This window comes from Amphiura filiformis, unplaced genomic scaffold (assembly GCF_039555335.1).
Source record: "Amphiura filiformis unplaced genomic scaffold, Afil_fr2py scaffold_21, whole genome shotgun sequence".
NCBI classification, from domain to species: Eukaryota; Metazoa; Echinodermata; class Ophiuroidea; order Amphilepidida; family Amphiuridae; genus Amphiura; species Amphiura filiformis.
Genome location: NW_027305485.1, coordinates 1,543,599 through 1,566,703, shown reverse-complemented (window position 1 = coordinate 1,566,703; position 23,105 = coordinate 1,543,599). Strand labels below are relative to the sequence as shown.

At 36.5% G+C, this 23,105-nt stretch overlaps 2 protein-coding genes across 2 annotated transcripts in view; both read left to right on the top strand.

Moving 5' to 3' along the window:
• The first annotated feature begins 1,703 nt into the window (after positions 1–1,703).
• Positions 1,704–22,266, top strand: LOC140143389 (uncharacterized). Its single transcript, XM_072165245.1, has 7 exons — positions 1,704–1,787; positions 8,516–8,629; positions 15,215–15,328; positions 16,018–16,131; positions 16,380–16,497; positions 17,940–18,115; positions 22,169–22,266. Exons 1-7 carry the CDS (start codon positions 1,706–1,708, stop codon positions 22,264–22,266), a joined length of 816 nt encoding a protein of 271 aa, XP_072021346.1. The 5' UTR covers positions 1,704–1,705.
• LOC140143388 (uncharacterized) overlaps positions 22,266–23,105 on the top strand; it is a 77,375-nt gene continuing 76,535 nt past the window's right edge. The window contains exon 1 of the mRNA XM_072165244.1: positions 22,266–22,458. Coding sequence (XP_072021345.1) covers positions 22,266–22,458 — 193 coding nt within the window. The remainder of the gene's footprint in view (positions 22,459–23,105) is intronic.

The window sequence follows — 23,105 nt, the reverse complement described above, 5'->3', positions numbered from 1 at the left end:
TGGCAAAAGTAATGCACTATTCTATGGTGATAATATGGAGCAATATAACTCAAAATTTGAATCCGATTGTTGATAAGCATTGATGCAAGGCCAGAAACAAAAAGTTTGCATGTATATTGTATGTGAAAACTATTTTAGCACATACCCCTATGCGCTTGGCCTTTTTCTATAATAGACTTTTTATTTGTAAGTTATTAACAACAACAAAAAGTAGCCATAGTGGCAAAAAAACTAAACAAGTAAAAGTGGGCTAAACACATGCACACACAAAAAATCATGCATAGTGCTTTAAAAAAAATTCCTAAAGAGAAAAAAAAAAGCATAACACAAAGCTTCTTGCTAAATGATTATTTCCAAGTTTATTTTGTGGTAAAATGACGATTTTGGTACATAATAACTGAATAAATTCATCTTTAAGAAAAATACAAGATACAAGCAATAATAGCTCCAAGAAGAGTTTTCTTATTCTTTTTTTTCTTTTTTTTTTCTATTCCTGATTTTAAGCATCATTTTGTGCAGATTGGCATGTGTCAATTTTGTTGCCCTATATTTATATGGTCAATATCTCAAAAAATAAGGCCAATACCAAAAAAAACTATCAAGAAAAAATTTCCTGGAATGGAGTCTCAAGATGAAGAAAAACAAAACAAACTTATTGGAAAGATTATTTTGTTTAAATTGTTATGATGTATAGAAAAGTTTTACCCCAAATATGTATTTACATTTAAATTTTTTGATGTCTTGCCTGTAAAAATAATGAATACTTTTATGTGTTTTGCATGAATAATTAAGACTTAAGAAGGTATGACACTTTGACTACATGTATGTCTGAGAGTGCACAGCCACCTTAACATGCTTTGATTATTTCTGAAAGCAGTTATGAATCCTAGTCATCAATAATACATGGTATGTAATTGCATTGTACATGTACATAAATTTTAAGGGTTTTTTGTTGTGTATAATATTGGTTCCTTACCAAGGGAATCACAAATATGATGAGAGTATGCCAAATATATTTAGCCTGTTAACCAGAAAATTAAAAAATAGCTGGATAAGGCTAATCTATTATTATTATTTTTGGTACAGGTATTCCTTCTTTTTAAACAAACAAAAATGCTTAAAATACTGTAAAATTAATCAAATAGGAAAATTTGACGTGTACCGCTATTCACGAACGGTATATTGCTGAAAACCCTATGAGCTGAATTGCAATTTGTATCCTTGTTTGTTAAAAATCGTTGCTTGTATAAACTTTCTTATTTTGATGGCATGTATAGCAAATTAAAGGGGATCTTTATCATAAAACAAAACTTTAAAAATTAACTTTTCATGACATTATCCATATTGATTGAGTGGGTTACAATATCAGTTGGGTTTGTTCCAAATGTTTTGACAAAGATAGTTTTAGTTGACTGCATAATAAAAGGAAATAATATACTATATTTCTATCAGTATATGCTCAAAACACAATCAAAACAAATGAAGGTCAAACCATCCAAGTGTTACTAATGTTGATGTTAAAGGTAACACAGTCTGCGGGCCATATACATATTTGTGAAATTGAGTAATGGGCAAATATAGCCAGCAAAAAAAACCCCAATAAAATACATAAGAAAATGCTGATGAGGAAGTGGTGTATCTTTGAGACATCTTTGTGGTAGATATTACGACTGTACATAAGCAAATCGTAATAATCATAGTAATTATGGAGATATATGTCATCAAATGGAAGCACCTCCTGCTGCTTGTTTTAGGTGCCTATTTAATTCGGATGTGCTTGACACAAGGTGAGATTTTAGTTTTACTGCACTGCAGGTCTATTATTAGACGTCTCATTTTGAGGGTGATCCTATTGGAACCAGTTATAGTATATAAATGTGCACCAAATGGGGAATTTCCATAACCTGACCACCTTTTCTGACTACCTTTTCTGACCACCTTTTCTGACCATCTTTTTTGACATTATTATTTGACATTATTTTGATGTTTGCTTCATTTTTATTATCTTTACACTTTGCACAATAATGTTGTACTATTCTGGATGTTAAGTGACATAAAATTGAAATTATCAAGTGAAATTTGTTTTGTTTTTCCATAGACAGCTACTGTCTATGGTTTTTCACAGGGCAGTTAAAGCCATATTATAACATTTTCAAACAAAATTGATTAGCATTTTCTTTGCCATAAAATGTTAGGTTTTACTGTCAGATATATCCCCTTTTATTTTTGAGCCGAACAACTACGGCAAAGCAAAGAAAATTGGAATTCACTACCAGCGCACATGTCGCCAATACATACCACTACTCCTTCGGTCATGTTGTGGTACGACCCTTTGTTGTGTATATCACCGTCCCCACGCCGTGCGTAATGCATTTGTGTGTATGCGTTCGACTAATAATTCCATCGTAATAATACATGATGCAGTCATGTCTACAGTAGAATTCATCTCGACCTTTGCAGGACTTAAACCCCATTAAAAGCTATTAAACCAAGATAACACTCATTGAAGCAGCTCGACTGATTAAATCAGATCTTCTCTGGTTGTGCACAAGTGTCTGTTTTCAATGTGCGACATCGCAATAAAGCTGGTATTATAGCTTCAGTTGGGTAACCGATTATAAAGGAAACGAAAGGAAACAAAGGTATGTGTACCTTTGTTCATGAAATGAGACAAAGACCTGCTTTTTGTTAACCAGCATTCTTCAAAATGAGCAACATAATGATTGTTGACTTAACACGGTTTGGAAATAATTTCTTCATATTTTTGGTGTTATCTGTCGTTTACATATCCTTCCTAAAACACAAAAGTGCGACCCTCTCCAAACATCTAAATTAGCTAAAAATTTAGGACATGTTACAAAACTATATTTTCTAGAACCTATTTAGAATAGTTTAAATGTAGCTTTTACCGTTTTTTGTGGCATCCTTCAGAAGTGAGCGGTCCGATACCAATATTTTCGGTCAAATCTCCATTCAATTAACACGGGGAGTTGGCTAGCTATGCCTTGCCCTCACTCATATTTTACAAAAGTGCGACCATTTCTGAACATCTAACCTAGCTGTAATTTTAGGTCATGTTAGAGAAATATATTTGCTAGAAGTTTTGGAGAATAAATAAAATATTGGCTGGTTATTTTTCACACAGTGATGTTAACTAGGCAAGTGTCCATTCTTCCAACATACATCATTTGTAGAGGTCACGCGTCAATGGTGAGAGTATTGTGTATAGGAAAACGGACAGTAACTGCAGTATGAAAGCGCCGATTCCGGCATTTTATTCTACAAACTACAGCACCTAGAGTCTTGATTTTTGCAGGGTATATTGGTTTAATAAAGTACAATTTAATCGTGTAAAAAAAGGAATTTTAAAAATTCAGTGAGGGCATCTTCCTCAGCAAATGTTATAATATGGCTTTAAGTCTCAGTTTAGAGAGGAGACAATTATCATTTCAGGTGCTGGGTCAATAATCAACAAAGTAAACACACCACTTCACAAGGTCATATTCATGGTATTTGTCATACATGCCCTGATATATTAAGGGTGCAGCATGAATGTGAATATGGGTTTAGTATACGAGGTATTGTTGGTCGAAGCAGATTTTCATTATCTGACTCAATATATTACACTTTGGTGTTTTGCAGAGTTCATTATACAAATCATATACTTTGGAAAACTTGCTTAATTTATTGTTAATGAGTTTGTACGTTTTACAAAAGTGTTGTTGTTTCAGCCCTCTCTACAACATAACTCAAGAACCTCAGGACCTACAAAAGTATATCTGTGATATTTGAATTATTCTACACGCTCGCTATGAATAAGCCCAATCGCCATTGTAACTTTCGGGTTTTGGGGGACACTTTGACCTCTGACATATCTGGAAAATTGCTGTAATCATTAATAATTCATTTATGATTGTAATAATGTTATCATTATAAGTAATAAAATAATTAATTTATACAATAATCAAATTTTTGGGTTTGTTTTTATTCTAGTAACACGTTTTAAATTATATTTTGTACGCACAAAACCCCAATTTTCCTGAATTTTCCCGATAGGTCAAAGGACAAAGTGTCCCAAAACTGCAAAATGTGTCCCACAATGCATTGCAAACTTCCAATGCCGATTGGGCTTATTGAGCAATGCAATTTTTGCTGAAGCTCGCTACCATTTGCAAGGTGCTGTGAACTACTTTGTTTTCTGCTGCTTCGACCGGGTGCTTCGACTAACAATACATCATATACCCTTAATTGTCCATCAGACAGACAAAGTCTGAACAGGGAAGTGCTGAGGGTAACACTAGGGAGCACTCGTTCGAATGAAGTCAAGAAAATTGGATGTGTGTGCAAAATTTTATTTTATTTGTTTTAAATAATTTCATTTACCATGAAAGTGTTGTAGTTTTTAAGTTTCAAGTTTTTATTTGGAAACTGCTTTTACATCAGTGGCACTCGATCCGATGGTGCATCTGATCCAAGACATTAAATATACAAACAAAACTGTATTAAACAAAACAAAATCAAAGGATACTCGACAAGCAAAAGGTACAAATAAATAATCTAAAGTGAGAAAGAAATAACAACCATGTACCCTTAAAAATGTTGTTTATCTATTAACAAGTCCCAGAGAAAAGCTTGCAAATTATCACCCAGCACTTATTATGGTGTAAAACACTAGGATCCAAAACATTCTCATCTATTAGTGCACAGTTCCTTAACTCCAATACATTTGTACATTCATTGAATGACCTTTGAAAATTGGGGTACAAAAACTCATAGTCTGCAACTGGAGGTCAAATTTTGCACTATGATTGTTTAGTTAATGTTATTGGACTATGGCATTGGGATAAGGCCATTGTGTTCTATGAGTATGATAGTGTAAGAATCAAATATCACAGGGCTCACTGTAAAAGCTGGTCAGAAAAGGTGGTCAGAAAAGGTAGTCAGAAATACTTTCAGCTTGTAAACAAAGTTAAATAATTAAATTAAATTACTGAGGGCACATCACAAGCCCAATCAGAGTAACTTTAAATTTGACCTGTCCTTTGACCTCAGATGACATTGCGGTTTCATCCTCCCCAAGTGCCGGGGATAGTTTTCCCCAAGTTACAGCCCGATCGGAGCAACTTTAAATTGGACTTGACCTTGGATGACCAAGCAAATGCAATCTTACTAATCTCCATATATGAAGAGCTTTGTTGCAAAACCCCTTACATCCACTTTTGACTTTTTGAGAAAAACAGCTTTTTTTAATTGTGCAAGTATTACTTGTTCGATTTGATTCAATTTGGGATTGGATAAAGTGTTGATGAATAGAAACTAAAAGAATAGGTTTGGGACAATTTTCAAGGCTTCCTATTTATTTTATTATTTATTTTATATCGCACCTTTTGTGGATGTAAGGGTTTTGCAACAAAATAAATTTACCCCTTTTCTAGAAACCACCTTTGCAATCAAATTTGAGCCCATTTGTTTGCACTACATTATGTAACTTGACTAATGCTTTGAAAATCAAAAAATTGAAATATCTCATTTACTTTTTTAATTATGATTTTTTAATTAAATTGGAAAATGGCATTTTTTGGGTATTTCCAAGCTACACCTTTTGTTAATTAAAATGATTTTTTCAAACATAGTGACCCCAAAACAGTTCCTTTTGGTTTTAATAGGTAAAGAACATTCCAGGCTACCATTATACATCAAAAATTGAAAACAAAACAATTCTATATTCATTTTAAGTTCAGATTTCGGAAATTCCTAAGATTTCCCAAACGGGAAATATGCGATAACTCTGGAAGGGAAGGTAGTATGAAGGTCAAACAACCACCAAAATGTGTATTTTTACCCACACTATAATATTATGCCAATAACTCAATTTGGCCAAAAGTGGATGTAAGGGGTTTTGAAACAAAGCTCTTCATATGCCTAATTTCATACCACGATGCATCAATTCATTCAAAACTGAAGACTTTAAATGAATTATTTGTTGTCTCGCCTGAACTTTGTTCAGGATGGGACTTAGTAATCACTATTTCTGTCTGTCCGTGTGTGGGGGTGTGGTGTGCGTGTGTGTGTCCGTCCGGAGCTGTATATGGGGAACCGTAAGACCTACGGGGACGCTACTTGGTGGGAGGAAGGATATCTAAGTTTGCTCCGTAACCGTATGTTGTCGGTGAAAAATATGCAAATTAACATAGCTAATTTGCATAATTTATGCGAAAATTAGCGTAAATTGATAGCGGAGTTTGTGGACAGACTATCTCAAGATCCGTCGGGCGCATGGTAACGAAACCTGGTATCAGGAACGATACACACCTGCTGATCACCTGATTAGTTTTTCGGCGAAAAATATGCGCATTTAGTTGTTAATTTACATAATTTATATTTCTACAAATATGGTTGGAAATCTAAAAAATTTGCCTTGTGGAGCTGTATCTAGGGGTAGCATGATCAGATGATCTCGACCTGATTCAATGGTAATTATGTACCTAATTTGCATACTTTATGCGTAACATGCAAAAACCTATTTTCTCAGAGACAGGGGTTGCACATTCTTCAAACTTGGTGGGTGGGTGCATCTTGACCCCAGACAAAACAAGTTTGTATTGGTTAGTGGGTCAAGGTCACCCGAGGTCATCCAGGGGTCATCTGAGGTCAAGTTACTAAAACTGTCGTACGGGCACGAAACTTAGTGGGTACAGTCAACATTTAGAGTCAAATTTTCAGACGGTCATTTCGGGGTCATCCGAGGTCACCCAGGGATCATCTGAGGTCAAATTACTAAAACCTGTCGTATGGGCGTGAAACTAGGTGGGTACAGTCAACATTTATAGCCAAATTTCTGGAAGGTCATTTCGGGGTCATCCAAGGTCATCCAGGGGTCATCTGAGGTCAAATTACTAAAAACTCGTATGGGCATGAAACTTGGTGGGTACAGTCAACATTTAGAGTCAAATTTTTGGAAGGTCATTTTGGGGTCATCCAAGGTCACCCAGGGGTCATCTGAGGTCAATTTACTAAAAACTGTTGTATGGGCATGAAACTTGGTGGGAACAGTCAACATTTAGAGTCAAATTTTTGGATGGTCATTTCGGGGTCATCCAAGGTCACCCAGGGGTCATCTGATTTCAAATTACTAAAAACTTGTATGTGCATGAAACTTGGTAGGTACAGTCAACATTTAGAACCAAAATTTTATAAGGTCATTTCGGGGTCATCCAAGGTCATAAAGGGGTCATCTGAGGTCAAATTAGTCAAGAAGCTGTCGTATGGGCATGAAACTTGGTGGGTACAGTCAACATTTAGAGTCAAATTTTTGAAGGTCATTTCGGGGTCATCCAAGGTCACCCAGGGGTAATCTGAAGTCAAATTACTAAAAACTGTTCTATGGGCATGAAACTTGATAGCACCAGAACGAAATTACAACGCATTGTATGTATATGGAGCAGTGTAATACACATAATCATGCATAACTCGCGAACGCAAAATCGGAATCAACTGAAATTTTGGGAATAGGTTTGTTTCAGTGGATATCTAATGAAAAATGACAAAAATAGAGGATGCTAGGGTCACGAAATACTCCTTTAATTTGGGCCTTCATTTTCACATATTTTCTCTTTTTTCCAAATAAATTTTACACAATAGTAGTATCAAAACCATCCACCAAATGGCTTCAATTTGGCATTTAGTTTGCAAATGTCCAACTTCTGAAGGGGAACATCCTCCTCAGACAACCCCTGCATAGGGTTTAACAACCCCCCCTTTCGCTTCTGCTTTTAGCACCCAGCCCTTTATGTTTAAACCAATTAATGTATAGGCCAGGCCCTACAATAAGATCTGCCACTGCATACCCCCCGCCCCCCCCCCACACACACACTTTTCGAATTTTTAGCTTGACAGCCATTTTTTATATTGCCTCCCGTTATTGCTCAAGATCTGCCACTGTGCCCCCCCACTTTTCGGAATGGATTGACGCCACTGCATTGAGTTCTTATAAACTTGAGGAAGAAACTTCAGCCTTTATCCCAGAAGAATGTTGAAATTTAATGTCTGTACTTTAAGTTCTGAAATCAAATGTGACGTGTCATGTCAAAAAGAGACACTTTTGGGCAGGACCGTAAATGGAGAAATGCTGCTTGGAGGTGATTTTTTCACAATTTGGGTTTGTTGCAAATTTGTGATGTTATTAATTTTAAAAATATTGTCTGATAGTGTCAGACTGGAATATAACTGGCATCTTGTATTTTTTGAGACATTTTTCAAGGTAATTCCCACTCTCAACATTATCAATAATATTTTTAAAGGCCGGTATCTCAATTTCCAATTTTATAATACCATAACTTACGAACTCATTATATTCGCTTAGGAATGTCCGATTTCATTGGAGAAAACGGCGTTGTGGAGCAAAATACCTCTATATTTAAGGTATGTAAAATCCTCAAAATTGATAACCTGCCCAAAAGTGTCTCCTTTTGACATGACACGTCACAAATGATGCATGCAAATCCAATCTTTGCAGATGCTAATGATTGTGGTTTGAGCCCGTGTCTTAATGGTGGCTCCTGTACGGATGGACTTGACACCTATACATGTGCATGTGCTACTGGCTTTGAGGGAACAAATTGTGAAACAAGTAAGGATTACTATTAGAAAGTTGTAAATTTCTCCAGGATTATTTCACTTATTCAGCACTTTTTTAAAAATAGATGAATCCAATTTTTTTTGCACTTTCTCAGCTAAGCTGGATTTGCTAATTCATATATGTTTATCGTAATGACCTTCTCGAAATTTTGCCACTTTTGACGGCCATTTTGGCTTCCATCTTGAGTTTGATGTACAGTACACTAGCAACCAATTGGAATCCTACAAATGATTTTGCAGATGTTTCTAATCATTTTATCTGAACGTTTATCCAATACATAAGGCAATATAGAAATTTGTAAAATTTGACCTCTTTTGGCGACCATTTTGTCCGCCATCTTGAATCTGATATGCAGCAGCAGCAGCAAATTAAAAATGTCAGAAATGAATTAATAATGGGCATAAACCTATATCTAGCCACTTTATTTATGCTTTTATCATATTATTTGGCTGATATGTGACTTTTTTTTAATTTGACCATTTTTGGTGGTCATCTTGAATATCTCGAGAGCATCAGGATTTTTTTCACTGTTAACATCCAGAATGTTTTTAAGGCCCCTAAAAGGCATCTAAAAAGTTCGTGTGATTAAGTACTGGGGAGCGGGTGCACAGGGAAAAAAATTGTACATGCCCAACTAACCAGTGGCCCCTGGAATTTCTCCTAACTAAAAAGCAGATCAGTTTAAACAGGCATTTGCTATATCGCTTTTAAAGCAATCAATTCTACCACCTGAAGAGTGCACTACACTAAATCCTTCCGCATTTGGTGTAACCCTTCATAGTTCGGTAAAAAATAGCGCCTAGCGAAATATATCGAAGCGCCACGAGGGAACCAAATTTGAGTGACTCTTGGTTGTTTTGATAAAATAGGAGCTCAACATTACAAATGTGAAAGGGACGCAAGGGTGAGCGCTGGCTTACCCTTATTTTGTTTGATGGCCGAGCGGATTTGCCAAATTAATTGGAGCAGCGCCGCCCCCTCCTTTTAGGGGAAAATAATAAAGTAGCGAAAACTGGTTTCTAAAAGCGCAGATTTATGCGAACAAAAATACTGCCACCATCAGGGTAAGTTGGTGTGGCAGAACACACCGAGGTATCCGTCAAAGGAATCCTGGTCAGGCTTATAAAGACAATAAACAATGAATATTATTATTTGTTAACAAGTTTTATTGAAGTTCTTACTCTACAAAATGCATCTTAATCTACTACATGAACAACATCAGTTATGTCACTAATGGCTTACCATACCTGACTGAAAGAAATGATTTGATTTTTACAATGCACAGCTGTTTAATTAAACAATTAGCAACAGTGTGTTTTTATCTGCTGTTGTGACGCAAATGGCTTGCCATACTTTGTATTATGACCCAAATGGCCTGCCATACCTTGTTATGATTAACGCATTACATCATCTTACATAAAGTTTCACAATTTACATAAACAAAGAATACTTTTTTTTGAGTTTCATCAAAGCATCTTATACAATGACAAGTAAATACATAAACAAAGGTCACTGCACTATTAACTTCATGCACAAACTATTTAAAATGCCAAACCTCCAACAATTGATTTTTTCCTTACTCTTATACTCAATATGGCTTCACTACAACTGTACTTCTCGTTTCCCAATATTCTTGCCCGAAACCCTTGTTTGAAACTTCATCACCTTCTTTCCTTTAATAATTTTACCCGCAACACCTGGGCCTAAACTACTTTAATGGTCTCACCGAAAGTTGGCAAAAATGCATGGGTCGAACCATGTTTAATGTCACACCTGAAAGTTAATTAAAACACGAGGTTGAATCATTTTAATGGTCACATGACCAAAGTTCGCCGAACACATGAATCAAACCATTTTTTCACTTATTAAATCCATTACCCGCGATAACTGTTTTAATCCACAATCCCATGCAATACATTTACATTACGACTCTTTCACTCTTTCACGTACATGACGCAAATTTACCTGCTCTGACAAGCTTTGTTAATGCCTCTTTACAAACAGGGGTTTTCCCTACGGCGGCTCACAAAGCAATTGTAACACCACTGCTTAAGAAGCCATCCCTAGACAAAGACGAGTTTAAGAACTATAGGCCTGTCAGTAATTTAACTGTTACTGCAAAACTGATTGAGAAATGCGCTGCTTCGCAGCTTGTTGATCACATGAACAATAACAAGCTTTCAGACCCATTCCAGTCTGCTTACCGTCCCAAACATAGCACTGAAAGTGCTTTAATCAAAGTAATGACGATATCTTCAGTGAGATTGATTCTAGGAGAGTTGTCTTTGTGGTGCTATTAGATCTAAGCTCCGCATTTGACACTGTTGATCACACAATTCTCCTAAATCGTCTGCAGGACCGTTTCGCCATCACCGGTTCTGCACTGGAATGGGCCCAATCTTATCTGAAAGGTTGGAGTTCTGAAGTCAGCATCAATGGTCACGTCTCCGACCCCATCTCAATGGATTTTGGTGTGCCACAAGGCTCCGTTCTAGGACCATTGTTTTTCTCCGCTTATACTGTTCCCATTGGAGAGATCATCCAGAAACATGGTATCAACTATCATATCTATGCTGACGACTGCCAGTTATATGCTTCTTTCAACCCACGGATTCCTGGTGATGTGCTTAACACTCTTGACAAGATTTCAAGCTGCATCTCTGAAATCAGAGAATGGATGACTGTGAATTATTTAAAGCTTAATGATGCAAAAACTGAGTTTTTTGTTGCTGGCTCTATCTACAACATGAGAAATTTTCAGCTTAATGACGTTACCCTTGAAATTGGTTCATTGAAGATCACACCCTCCACAGTCATCAGAAATCTTGGCATCTACTTCGATTGTTCAATGTCACTCACCTCTCACATCGATAGTCTTCGTCGCTCGATCCTTTATCACATCAGGAACATCTGGAGAATCCGAAAATATATTGATTCTGACACATGCCATCATGTTGTCCGTGCGCTGGTCCTGTCACGTTTAGACTATTGCAATGCACTTTTCACTCACCTTTCATCCAAGAATATGATTCGCTTGCAACGCTTACAGAACAAAGCCGCACGGGTCATATATGCCTTAGGTCGCTGGACTGAAGCTGCACCTTAATCACAAAACTCCACTGGCTTCCAATAGCACAAAGAGTAACTTACAAGATCCTGCTCTATGTATACAGGGCATTGAATGACCAATCACCAGCTTACATAACTCAATTGTTCTCTTATTATGTGCCCAGCCGCCCTCTCAGATCTTCAAATGATCCTTCACGTCTAGTAGTTCATAGATACAACTCTGTTGCGGGAGAACGCAGATTCACTGCCACTGCTGCCAAAGCCTGGAACAATCTGCCACTGCACATCAGGGGTGCAACATCCACAAACACTTTCAAGAAACTGTTAAAAACTCATTTATTCTGAACTTTTGTTTGTTTATATTGTTTTACTGCTTTGATGTATTTGTAACGCAATGTTGCCTTGCGGCGAATTGCGTCATAAATAACTTTTGTATGTATGTATGTATGTATGTAAAATCTTTTAATACCACACAATCCATTCAGTACGACTCTAACACTGTACACAATGTTAACTCGCAATTTGAGCGCCTCAAACCTTCGCGTCTCTAAACTCTCACTAAAGCTCTCTCACAACTCGCCTAATCTGCAACTCCTTAATGCATAAATCACAAAAGCGCAATTGCCAACATTAATATTACATTTCACAATTATTTCACAAAATTGACATGAATGCACACTGCAAGCATTATTTTTGAAACCATATTACGCCTACACACTGACCACATGTTTAACGAATGTCCTCATGGAAATCTATGTTGCGCACAACCTTCGGGAGTTGATGCTGGGAGCCACATCAACACATTCTGCACCACTGCGCAGATTTCCACTTGAAAGACAATCTTTTTATACAAAAACAAGCTTTTTATACACACTTGTACAATATTTCAACAATGGCTGCGTCATTAATCACATTACAAAAGATCTATTTTTGTCACACAACAATCAACAGTTTCAATGCTAATTTTGTCCACAATGGCTTGCCATAACCAAGTTATAAATACACAATTGTATATGCTAAAGTGTTTTGCCAAAGTACACAATATAGCTCATTACTTGCACAAAATTCATTGACAAAGCATGAATACACATTTTTATCAACACATATTTTTATAGGCCTACAAATCTTGAATCAAATGATGCACTATGTAATATTACACAAAGTATTTAGCCCAAACCTGAAATATGATTACGCAATTAGCATCCACAAATCTGGTAAATTATGCAACTACATGTTATTTAAAGTCACACATTGATTTAACCTGGCCTACTTTTACGCAAAGTGCACAATATCTGAACCATGCTCACAATCGCAATTATGACGCTTTTGGCGCACCATACTTTTGCTACAAAATGTCAATCAACATGATAAAATAGCTTCAAATATTTATTTACATAAAGTTTGACTTTCTGTACACAAAATGTCATGTCAATTTCCAATCATCTGTGCTGCTTGTTTTACAAAACATAATATTTTAATGCAATTTACTTTCCACAAGGTTTTGTCCCAATCCCTGCCAAACAATGACCTGAACTTGAACTCTGACCCAATTTCAGACATTTTTACTCATCAAAACAATGTCCAAAACAAATACAAGCCAAAACATTGCTCAAAACACATCCCAATTAGGCAAACATTTTGTTTCACTCATCCCCATCAAGAAGCACAAATTGTTTGTTTACATTTAGATATGCATCTCAAAATCATAAAATTACAAACTCACATTAAATTTATACACACAATGTCCAATGTCGTCGCTTGTTAATGATGCTTGTCTGCCGTTGTCGCTAAAGTGCACTTTTGAAGTAATTAAAATCCGACATTTTGCTAGCCAGCTTTTTAATTGCGAAATGTCCATTGCAGAAATACATGCGATGGAAGAAAACGGTGTCTTCGCTAAATCACTTGAATTATCATTAAAATATCATGTCCATTGCGTACGTCATGAGCTGCCAAAACTCCATTGAAGATATAACTCCAATCCAGGCGATAACATCCACTCAAATAATGCGAATCTTCCCCCATTTCTCAGCATACTTCAAAGTAAAATGTCCTCACAATTACAACTCGTCAACTGGGTAATTTGTATCGTCCATTCGCTGCTGTCAATTTTGCTCGGTCTTTTCCAATTCCACACGAAAATATTGTCACGGTAATCTCCATCTCTTCCAAACTCTCGTCTTACTCCTCCAGAAAAACATACAAAAGTAATATTATCTGTCCATTTGTCGAAATATTGTCTTCTCTCGTCGCTTTCTACTCGCCTATCCATCACGTAACACAGTCTGCAGTCTCTCCGTCTCCTGAATCAGTCTTGGTCGTCCTGCATCAGTCCCCTGGTCTAGTCTGACAAGTTTCTCAAATCGCGCACCTCAAACCCACGCCAAAATTGGATCAGCTGACCTCCGTCCAATCAGCGTCCGCGATTTCCAAATCCTCACAAAGGGCGAAGCCGCTTCCTGACTGACGGTGCTTATACGCGCTGAATACAATGGAGAACTTTACAATAACAACTTAAGTGTGGAACAAAAAATACCTTGATGTGGCCGCAAAACACGTGATTATTTGGCTTGCAAAATAGTGGAAAAACACGCTATTTATAGAGGGGAAATCCCGTTACACAAATCTGTTCAGAAAATGTTCCGAATCGAAGGTGCATGGGTAATAGGCCCTCGGAACAATATCGTGGCGGAACTGGTAAGGAGGCGAGAGTGCCGGCTGAAATTTGGGATGGCGCTGTTCAGGAGTTCGTATCTTTCAAGTTTGTCTTAACTTGTCCCAAAAAATTAAATTTAAATAAAAGTTTAATCTTTATTTAAGATGTTGGTTTGATCAAAATATTAAAAATGTTATTACATGGGGTAGAAAAACAAACTTACTTTCTTGTATTTTCCCGTGTATTTCAATGGGACGATTATTTAGTAGTGTGCGCCCTGAAAGTATTAAAAGCTGAATAACCTACAAGGAACTCAAAATTGAGTTATCACCAAAGATCTTTCTGCTTTTGTAGGGCAATATAATTAATGTATTATTATTTTTATTTCTTCAATTTCAATTTGAATGTTTTCAAAATCTAAAATTGAGAAAAAGTAAAGCAAATTTAATTATGTTAAATTGAAATAATTTAAGAAGAACAAATAGTGTTCTTAACACTTGCTGTACCTTGTTGGAACCTTGGAACTATAAAAGGTTTTCATTTAAATATAAGTAAAAAATGAAGAGATATCTTAAAAATACCTTTTGATTTTATGAACTTAAATTTTGGTAGATGTGGATGATTGCCTTCCAACTTCTTGCCTGTTTGGAGGAATATGTAATTTCACTTGTACATGTCTTCAAGGGTACATTGGTTCTAGATGTGAATGCAGTAAGCAGGATCATATTTACCCCCAGATCGTGTCAAATAAATTAGGGCAAAAAATACTATGTGTCGTTAATTTTGCGATAAACTACTCCATGCTTTTTTGTAATTCAAATTTGTTCACTCGCTGTTTCTGTACATTATAGATGTAAATGACTGTGAACCGAATCCCTGTGTAAATGGTGGTTACTGTGAAGTTGGACTCGATGGCTTTACCTGCCATTGTCTAATAGAGTTTACTGGAACCAGATGTGAAACAAGTAAGGGTTTTAATGAGCTATTCCAGTTGAAATCCATACACCCCCAACGGAAGACATGACCTTAATCTTCCACACTGCATTTGAATTTCAAATGGAGTTACTTGAATGAGTGATTCTATTTTGAATTTATACCCTTTATGGGGAGATTTATGTCATGTCTTCCATAGCAGGTGTAAAGTGATGTGGTCCTTGGAGAGTGCTAAGTTGTATTGTATTGAAAAAAACTTGAATAATTTAATGTTCAATCATTTTGGGCTGCATAAAATTAATTTTTTGATTCTTGTTCAGAAGGTTTTCATGAATTGACATTTTGTTTTTGTTTTTGTTCTGTTTTTTTTTCAATGCAAAATTGCAGGGATGTAACTTTCCATGCAGGCTTTTTTGTTATCCAGATTTACACAATTTCTTTTATTTTCAGCCCGTTTTAGGGCCATTTTGGTCATTTTCACTCTGTCTCTACATTGAAATTCCTTTGTCAAAAGTGGAGTTTCATCTCTGAAAATTGGCATTGCTAGCAGTTTGTAATCAATTTTGGATGCATTCATGGAAACTGACGTTGTACATGTGCTTTTTATTTTAAGGTTCTGGGTGGAATACTACAAAAACATCTTTAAAACTGATTCATGTTACGTTGATTAACCTGTTTATCGTCATAATGAATATATTATTGTTTTCTCTCTCCAATTCAGCTGTCAAAGATTGTCCAGTGAATCCATGTCAGAATGCATGGCGGTGTATTACACAGATAGAAGGATATAAATGTTTGTGTTATCATTTTTTTGCTGGCACTCACTGTGAGACAAGTAAGTAGAATATCAATATCAGTTTTTACTTTAAAGCCATATTTAACATTTGCTGAGGAAAAAAAAAAAAAAAATTTTTTTAATTCTGGAGTATCTCGAGCTAGATTAGGTCGGCAAATTATGGTGAAACTTTATCTCATGTATGATATACCAAGAAGCTTAATTAATGTAAATATTTTATGACATTTTGTATGCACAACCAGTGTTATATGAACAATAAGAGCAAAACATTTTTCTTCCCCCCATAGGGGTAGTAACATGGATTGGGTCTCCACTGGTCCAACATACATCTCCGGCTCACTTTACTGTTACATGGACTGCTGCAGATCTTTCAGGGGTACCAGACTCAATTAACATACAGTTTAGGTAGGTTGATTTTTGTTCACACCAGTGAACATTAATGCCTCTTGCCCCACATCTCATATCCACAGTCTATCCCTTACATACCCTGTGTCTTGAATAGCTATTGTAACCCACCAACCCTGTGGTTAAGAGGCTAGGAAATAATTCTTAATATCATATAAACTGTTTGTATGCCTCTATCTAATCCTGCTCCTCATGACAAGGACTATTTGCACATTTAATCTTGCAGTGAGACTGACTACTCAGTGTAGGAAGTTTTAGCCTTTTTATTAAACATGTTTGCAATTGGCTTATAGCCATCACATGCTGACAATACACATAACTGATTGGTTATAAAAGCTCACTATGGTCAGTATATTTTATAGCTATAATTTATTTACTTAGTGATAAGGCATATCATCTGTATAGAAACCTATTCAGCAAGCTGCAATAGGCGATTTACTTCAGAAAATAACTACAGTGCACAAAATGAAGTCCATTTTCTATAGTTAATTGAATGTTTACTGACTCTTGTAATAACCAAGCAATGTGTGATATAAACATATCCAATGTATAATTATATTTTCTGTTATGAAATAATAATTGGTGTTCATAAAAGCTGGGATATGAGACAAATATCCCTGACAAAAGTTAGCAAGACCATAATATAGTGTAATTTCTTTACTTTAGTGATAAGGCATCTAGCATCTGTATGAGAAAACTATTCAACAAAATAATTTGACATGCAGTGTTCATGAAACACATTAGGCGATTTGCTTCCAAATAAAACTTCTTTTAAACAGGAATGGGGTGTCCAACGGGAAATAGCATCTGATGGGCTGATACAGTAGATATTTTGATGTAATTTTCTTCATAGACTTTATTTTGCAAAATTTCGGGCAAAATTTATAAAGCAATAATCATTTTATACAATAACAGTGACAACTTGACCATGAATTGGTCCTCATTTCACAATTTTTCGACTTTTTCAAACTAAAATTTTACATAATAATAGTGCCAAAATGGTCAACCAAATGGCTTCAATTAGGTCTTCATTTTGTAAAAGTTTCTCACTTCTGAGGGGGCACATCCCCCCTCAGACACCCCCTGCGTTGCGCAAGCGCTCCGGAATGTCCGCTTTGCAGCCATTATATTGTATTTGTCAAAGATCTACTTTGCGCCCCCAGTCTACAAATTCCTGGATATGCGCCTGTACAGCTGCTTTCATTCAAATAAATTTTTACTATAGTGTGGGGGGAGTAAAGCTAATTTTGTCCCATTTGCCAATTTAGTCCGAATGTTTCTCATTTGTCCCATTTTTAGTCAATTTAATGATATTTTTACACTTTGCCATCCCAAGGTTATCCCTGAAATATCTGTTGGGGAGCAATTCCCCCACTACCTATCCCTATGTGTACTGCACAAATTTAACCAATATCATATTTATGTTCATGTATAATTTGCAGATATGATGCTAATCCAAACAATGTAGCCAGTGTAAATCTTCCAGGCACTGCAACTAGCTATGTACTGCCTGTAGACCAACCCATTGATCTCGCCGAGTTTCAAATTGATGTTTCTGCTGGCACCAGAGGTGTTTTTGCTGTTGCAATTTATGACATGATTGGTGAAGGAGATCCTTGTATGTATTATACCAAAAAAACCTGTTTGTCTCAAAACATGTCTTGCAGAAATAACTATATCAAATTTATATCAAATATGTCAAATCCCGTTTTGATACAGTTTTGTTCCGGTATACCAGAACTATATGAAATTGGTTTTGATATGAATTTGGTAATATCAAATCTGTATCAAATACCTTTGTGGGTTTTGATACTATATCAAAGTGTATCAAATTGGACTTTGAAAAAAAAAATCTGTATCTAAATCATATCAAATTGGACTTTGAATATTTTGTTACAGAATTGCTTTACCAAAATTGTATCAAATTAGACATTGAACGTCTAGCGCAGAGGGCCCCTGGTAGGGTCCAGGGGCAAAGGGTTTAGCTATTCTATGGGGTCAGGAAACCCGTATTTGACAATGATTTCTCAAGCCAAATTCCATTTGTACAGACTTGAAATATTCTTTATCCTTTGTCACTCACTTGCAATAATCAAGATCAAACCAACAGTTATTCAATTTTTCCTTTATAAGTAGTGTGCATGTTTTATGTTTTGACTCATTTGCACACATATAGAACTACATCTTTGCAGAACTGTGTTATCATATCGTGAGTATATTCAATCATTAAAAGACAAATGCTAAAAATTGTTTAGGCCTACTGGGTAAAGGTTAATAGCAACTTTTTTAAACTGTTGCGATTTGGTAGTTCACAGCATCTAGAGAATGGTAGTGAGCTTTGGCAAAAATTGCATTGATCATTTAATAGCGAGCGTGATAAAACTCCACAGTGGCGTAGATTTGTTTTTGACATTGGGGTTGGAAATATATTCTTGAAATAGCACCTTTTGGCGACATAAGTTTATTGTACAAATGCGTGCGAAGTGCACAAACATTTTTGGCATATTGAAGCTAAACTGGTGATGATGCAGTGGAATAAATTTGCGCGAAGTGTGAAAAAATTGACACTTTTTAGGCTAAAATGGCCAAATATGAGATTGATTTGGTCAGAAACTCACATAGGCCCACTAGGTGTCATCATGGGAGGGGGGAGATTGTATGGACCATCCCCCTTTTAAAATATTGGGGGGAGGGGTTATCCCCCATCCCCCGTGATCTATGCCTATGAGTTGAAACATCAAAAGGGAAAGAAATTGGTTTGAGTATTGAGTAATGTGGCTGTAAGTATTATGTAATGTAATCCCTGCATTACAAGGATCACCCCAGCCCAGAGGTTTTCGAATGATGGTCTAGCCATGCTAGTCTTGACAGCTGATGGTGGTCCAAAGGGCCAAAGGCCGGAGTGGGGCACTCACTAAAAATGAGTGAAGCGATGTGCGTGCAGTGCTGCCACAACCCACATTACCCCCCATTTTTCAACTCGCTCTCACTCAATGACCGCTTTTTTATTTTTTATTTTACTGAATTACCGACCTCCTCACTCAATGACCCCTATTTTTTTCTTTTCCTGTCACAAAAGACCTCCCTTTGTAAAGAATTTTTGACAAATTTCTGGTAATCTTTCACCGTTGTTAAAAAAAAAAAAAAAATCCCATTTTGATGACTTTTGAAAAACAATTATCTAAAATGTGTCAACTTTTAAATTTTGACCCAAGTTTTGTCCCAGTCTCACTGAAAGAACCCCCTTTTGAGACCTCCTTACTGAATGTCCCCCTTGGCTATATGGCGTCAAAGCTCTCACCAAAAGACCCCTATAGTTTCAAACTGGTGTCCCATGTCCGCACATCCCCGTCACTTCGAAAGTCGAGTGCCTATAGGCCTATCAGCCCCTATTTCTACAGGCCTTAGGCCCTATCAATATGCAGACAAATAGCAAGCACACTGTGTAGGCCCTTATATTACTCATCCACCCTCAATGATCCCCCTCTTTTCTTCTCTTTTCCTTTCTTTCTCCTATGTCTGCCTATTATGCCCTATATACCAAATGCTCATATCGGCCCTAGACTCAATCCGCAGCTACAGAAATACCAATATTCCATTGACAGCCGGCCCAATATTTTGCTGTTGGCTTAAAATTGAAAAATTTTACTGTATCGCATCTAGAGTATTGGCCTTTTGCTGTGTATACGGTCTAGAGAATTGATTCAAAAGGCCATTTGTAGGTGATGCCGCGACGGTGTACTAGTGGCCGGCCTATAATAGCTTAGTGTTAGGGCCTATACCTTAAGCCCTTGATTGCATGGTTTAAAAAATATACATTTATATGCAACTCAAAAATATCTTTGGTGACATAGTCCTTGTGCTTTAATAATTGCTTGAATGGTCACTTCATATAAAAATATCAGATGAAACATATTGATAGACTGAATATTCAGAGGGTATATATATATATATAAATTCAAAGAACAGACCTTCCAGAATAGGTAGTCATTACTCCTAAAAGACAATCGACAACACGATGAAATGCTTTGGGTAGACTACCATCTCTTAAGAATGTGAAAGAATATACATGGTGTCAAACAGCCAAAGTCTATCCCAGAGTCAGTCTGTCTATCGGAGATAGTCAGAAAGTACTCAACTGGAAAAACAGGAGCGAAATAACAAAATTTTTACTCATAGTTAGACTATCTTTTGAATAAAGTGCTCAATCCCAAAAGGGAGAGTGTATAAAAATTCAAAGAACAGACTTTCCAGAATAGGTAGTCATTACTCTGAGTTTTATGCCGAAAAGGCAATCGTCAGATGACACAATGAAATGCTTTGGGTGGACTACCATCTCTTAGGAATGTGAAAGAATATACATTCCATGGTGTCAACACAGCCAAAGTCTATCCCAGAGTCAGTATGTCTATCGGAGATAGTCAAAAAGTGCTCAACTGAAAAACAGGAGCGTAATAATTTTACTCCTAGTTAGACTATCTTTTGAAAAAAGTGATCTATCCCAAAAGGGAGAGCGTATAAAAATATACTCCATCATGCACCTGTTTGACCCTTGGGTCAACCACTAAGGAATGCTAGTCAAGGCTGTTAGCAGAATGCCTAATTGAATGGAATGCCTAGTTAGAATTTTTTTAACCGAATGCCTAATACTTGGGCATTTTTCATTGGAATGCCTATTACTTAAGAATTTTTTTTTAACCAAATGCCTAATACTTAGAACTTTTTCAGTGGAATGCCTATTACTTAAGAATGTTTGTAACCAAATGCCTAATACTTAGACATTTTTTCAGTGGAATGCCTGTGACTTATCCAAATGCCACTGAGTGCCTATGGCAAACCACCTAATCCTAGAACCACTTAGGAATGCCTAAGTTAAGAATGCTTAGGAATGCCTAAGTTAATAGTATTGAGCTTTAACGAGGGCTTAATGAGTAAATAGGCATTGGGTAGCATTCTTGTGAGGCATTTATGCATTCGGAATGCCTGTGAACCTGCTCTATAGGCATTCATTAGCTGCTGAGTGCTAGTGACCACCTACTACCGCTATCCTTAGCACTTGAGGGCTTGGCGAATAGCTACAGAATGCCAAGTAGGCATTCATATTTGGTATGGGTATTGTCAAGACCTACAGTTTGTCAGTTGCTCTTTTATTCTACATTTATTATAGTTAATATTAACATGTGTATTATGGGTCTAGAGTCCAAAATATTGTACGACTAATATGATTTGATATCTTTTGAACCGGTGATTTTGGCATCTGAAAAGATAGGCAAAGGCTATTTAAAATCAACACAGGTGATCAGCAAGAAATGAGAGAGCCATCAAAGGTCTTTATTATGTTATCTGATGCACTTTTATAGACCTACAGTTTCTTTTTTCATATCACTTTTTAACCATCTTGTCTAAAAATGTGGTACTAGATAAAAACAAGGTATAAATAAACAAACATAGAACTCTTACAAGATTTCTTTGATATGCCGATGTACAACTGAACAATTTCCTTTAAATTTTTAAATGGAGCTAGCAACATTTGCAAGATGTTCTTGAGTCATCAGCACTTTGGTGCCAACTGTTGAAGAGTGGATGGTAGGGGGTGGGTGTGTGTGCTATGTCGCAATAACCACAGCAAACTGACATATTGATTTATACATGTATATAATTTACAATTTAGGTTTACCCTCACCACCCACCGGAACTGTAACTCGGCCATTAGCTACCACATACCGCATCATTGACATTACAGGGCAACACTTAATGAAACCTACGTAATGTGGGCATATCCAACAGCAGGTGATGCAGCAACCATGACCTATATCAGGATGGAGCTACCTGCTGGGACGACTACTTTTGATGTGAATAATTTGCTACCTAATGCTTCAGCTTACACATTAGCATTGTGTACAATAAGGAATGGAATACAGAGTGAGGCAGCAGTACTAGTCTTTCAACTGGATGAAATACGTACGTATTGAGATTTTGAACATGGAAATTATTTATTGTCACCTTTTAAAATGCCTCAATAATAATTATTGACTCCAAAAAGACACACCTACTTGTAAAACGTGTGAAACGCGCGGGTGAAACGTGGACATCTGCGTGTAGCCCACCGCATGGCGGTAGCTGTAAAAGACAGAAAACAGAAATGACAGAAATAAAAGAAAAGACAGAAAAGTTTGGAGTTATGAATTAGAAAGTAGTTAGTTATTGATAGTATTAATGCAAATGAGTGAGAATGAGTCGAAATGAATCAGTTTGACTCCATGTGGTCCTAATGTAACACTGTCACAAAAGTCTGGACTGTGCCTCAAAGCATGTTTTAAATGGTCTATTCTCTAAGGCAGAAAGCCTTGACCAGCTGCAGGACCTGCTGATACACAGCAGGTTCGTTTTGCATACCTGCGTATTTTTAGAGTTTCTTATAGTAGCGCAGTGAGTATATGCTACTTTATTTAAAGTGCATGTGATGTTGGCGAGAACTTTGTGGTGGTGGAGTACATGGAGAGGGGTGGATGCTGATCACCACAAATCATCATAATTAGATTTTATTAGCTTTTACTATTTATATGGCACAACAAAACTGTTGTATGGGCATGAAACTTGGTGGGAAC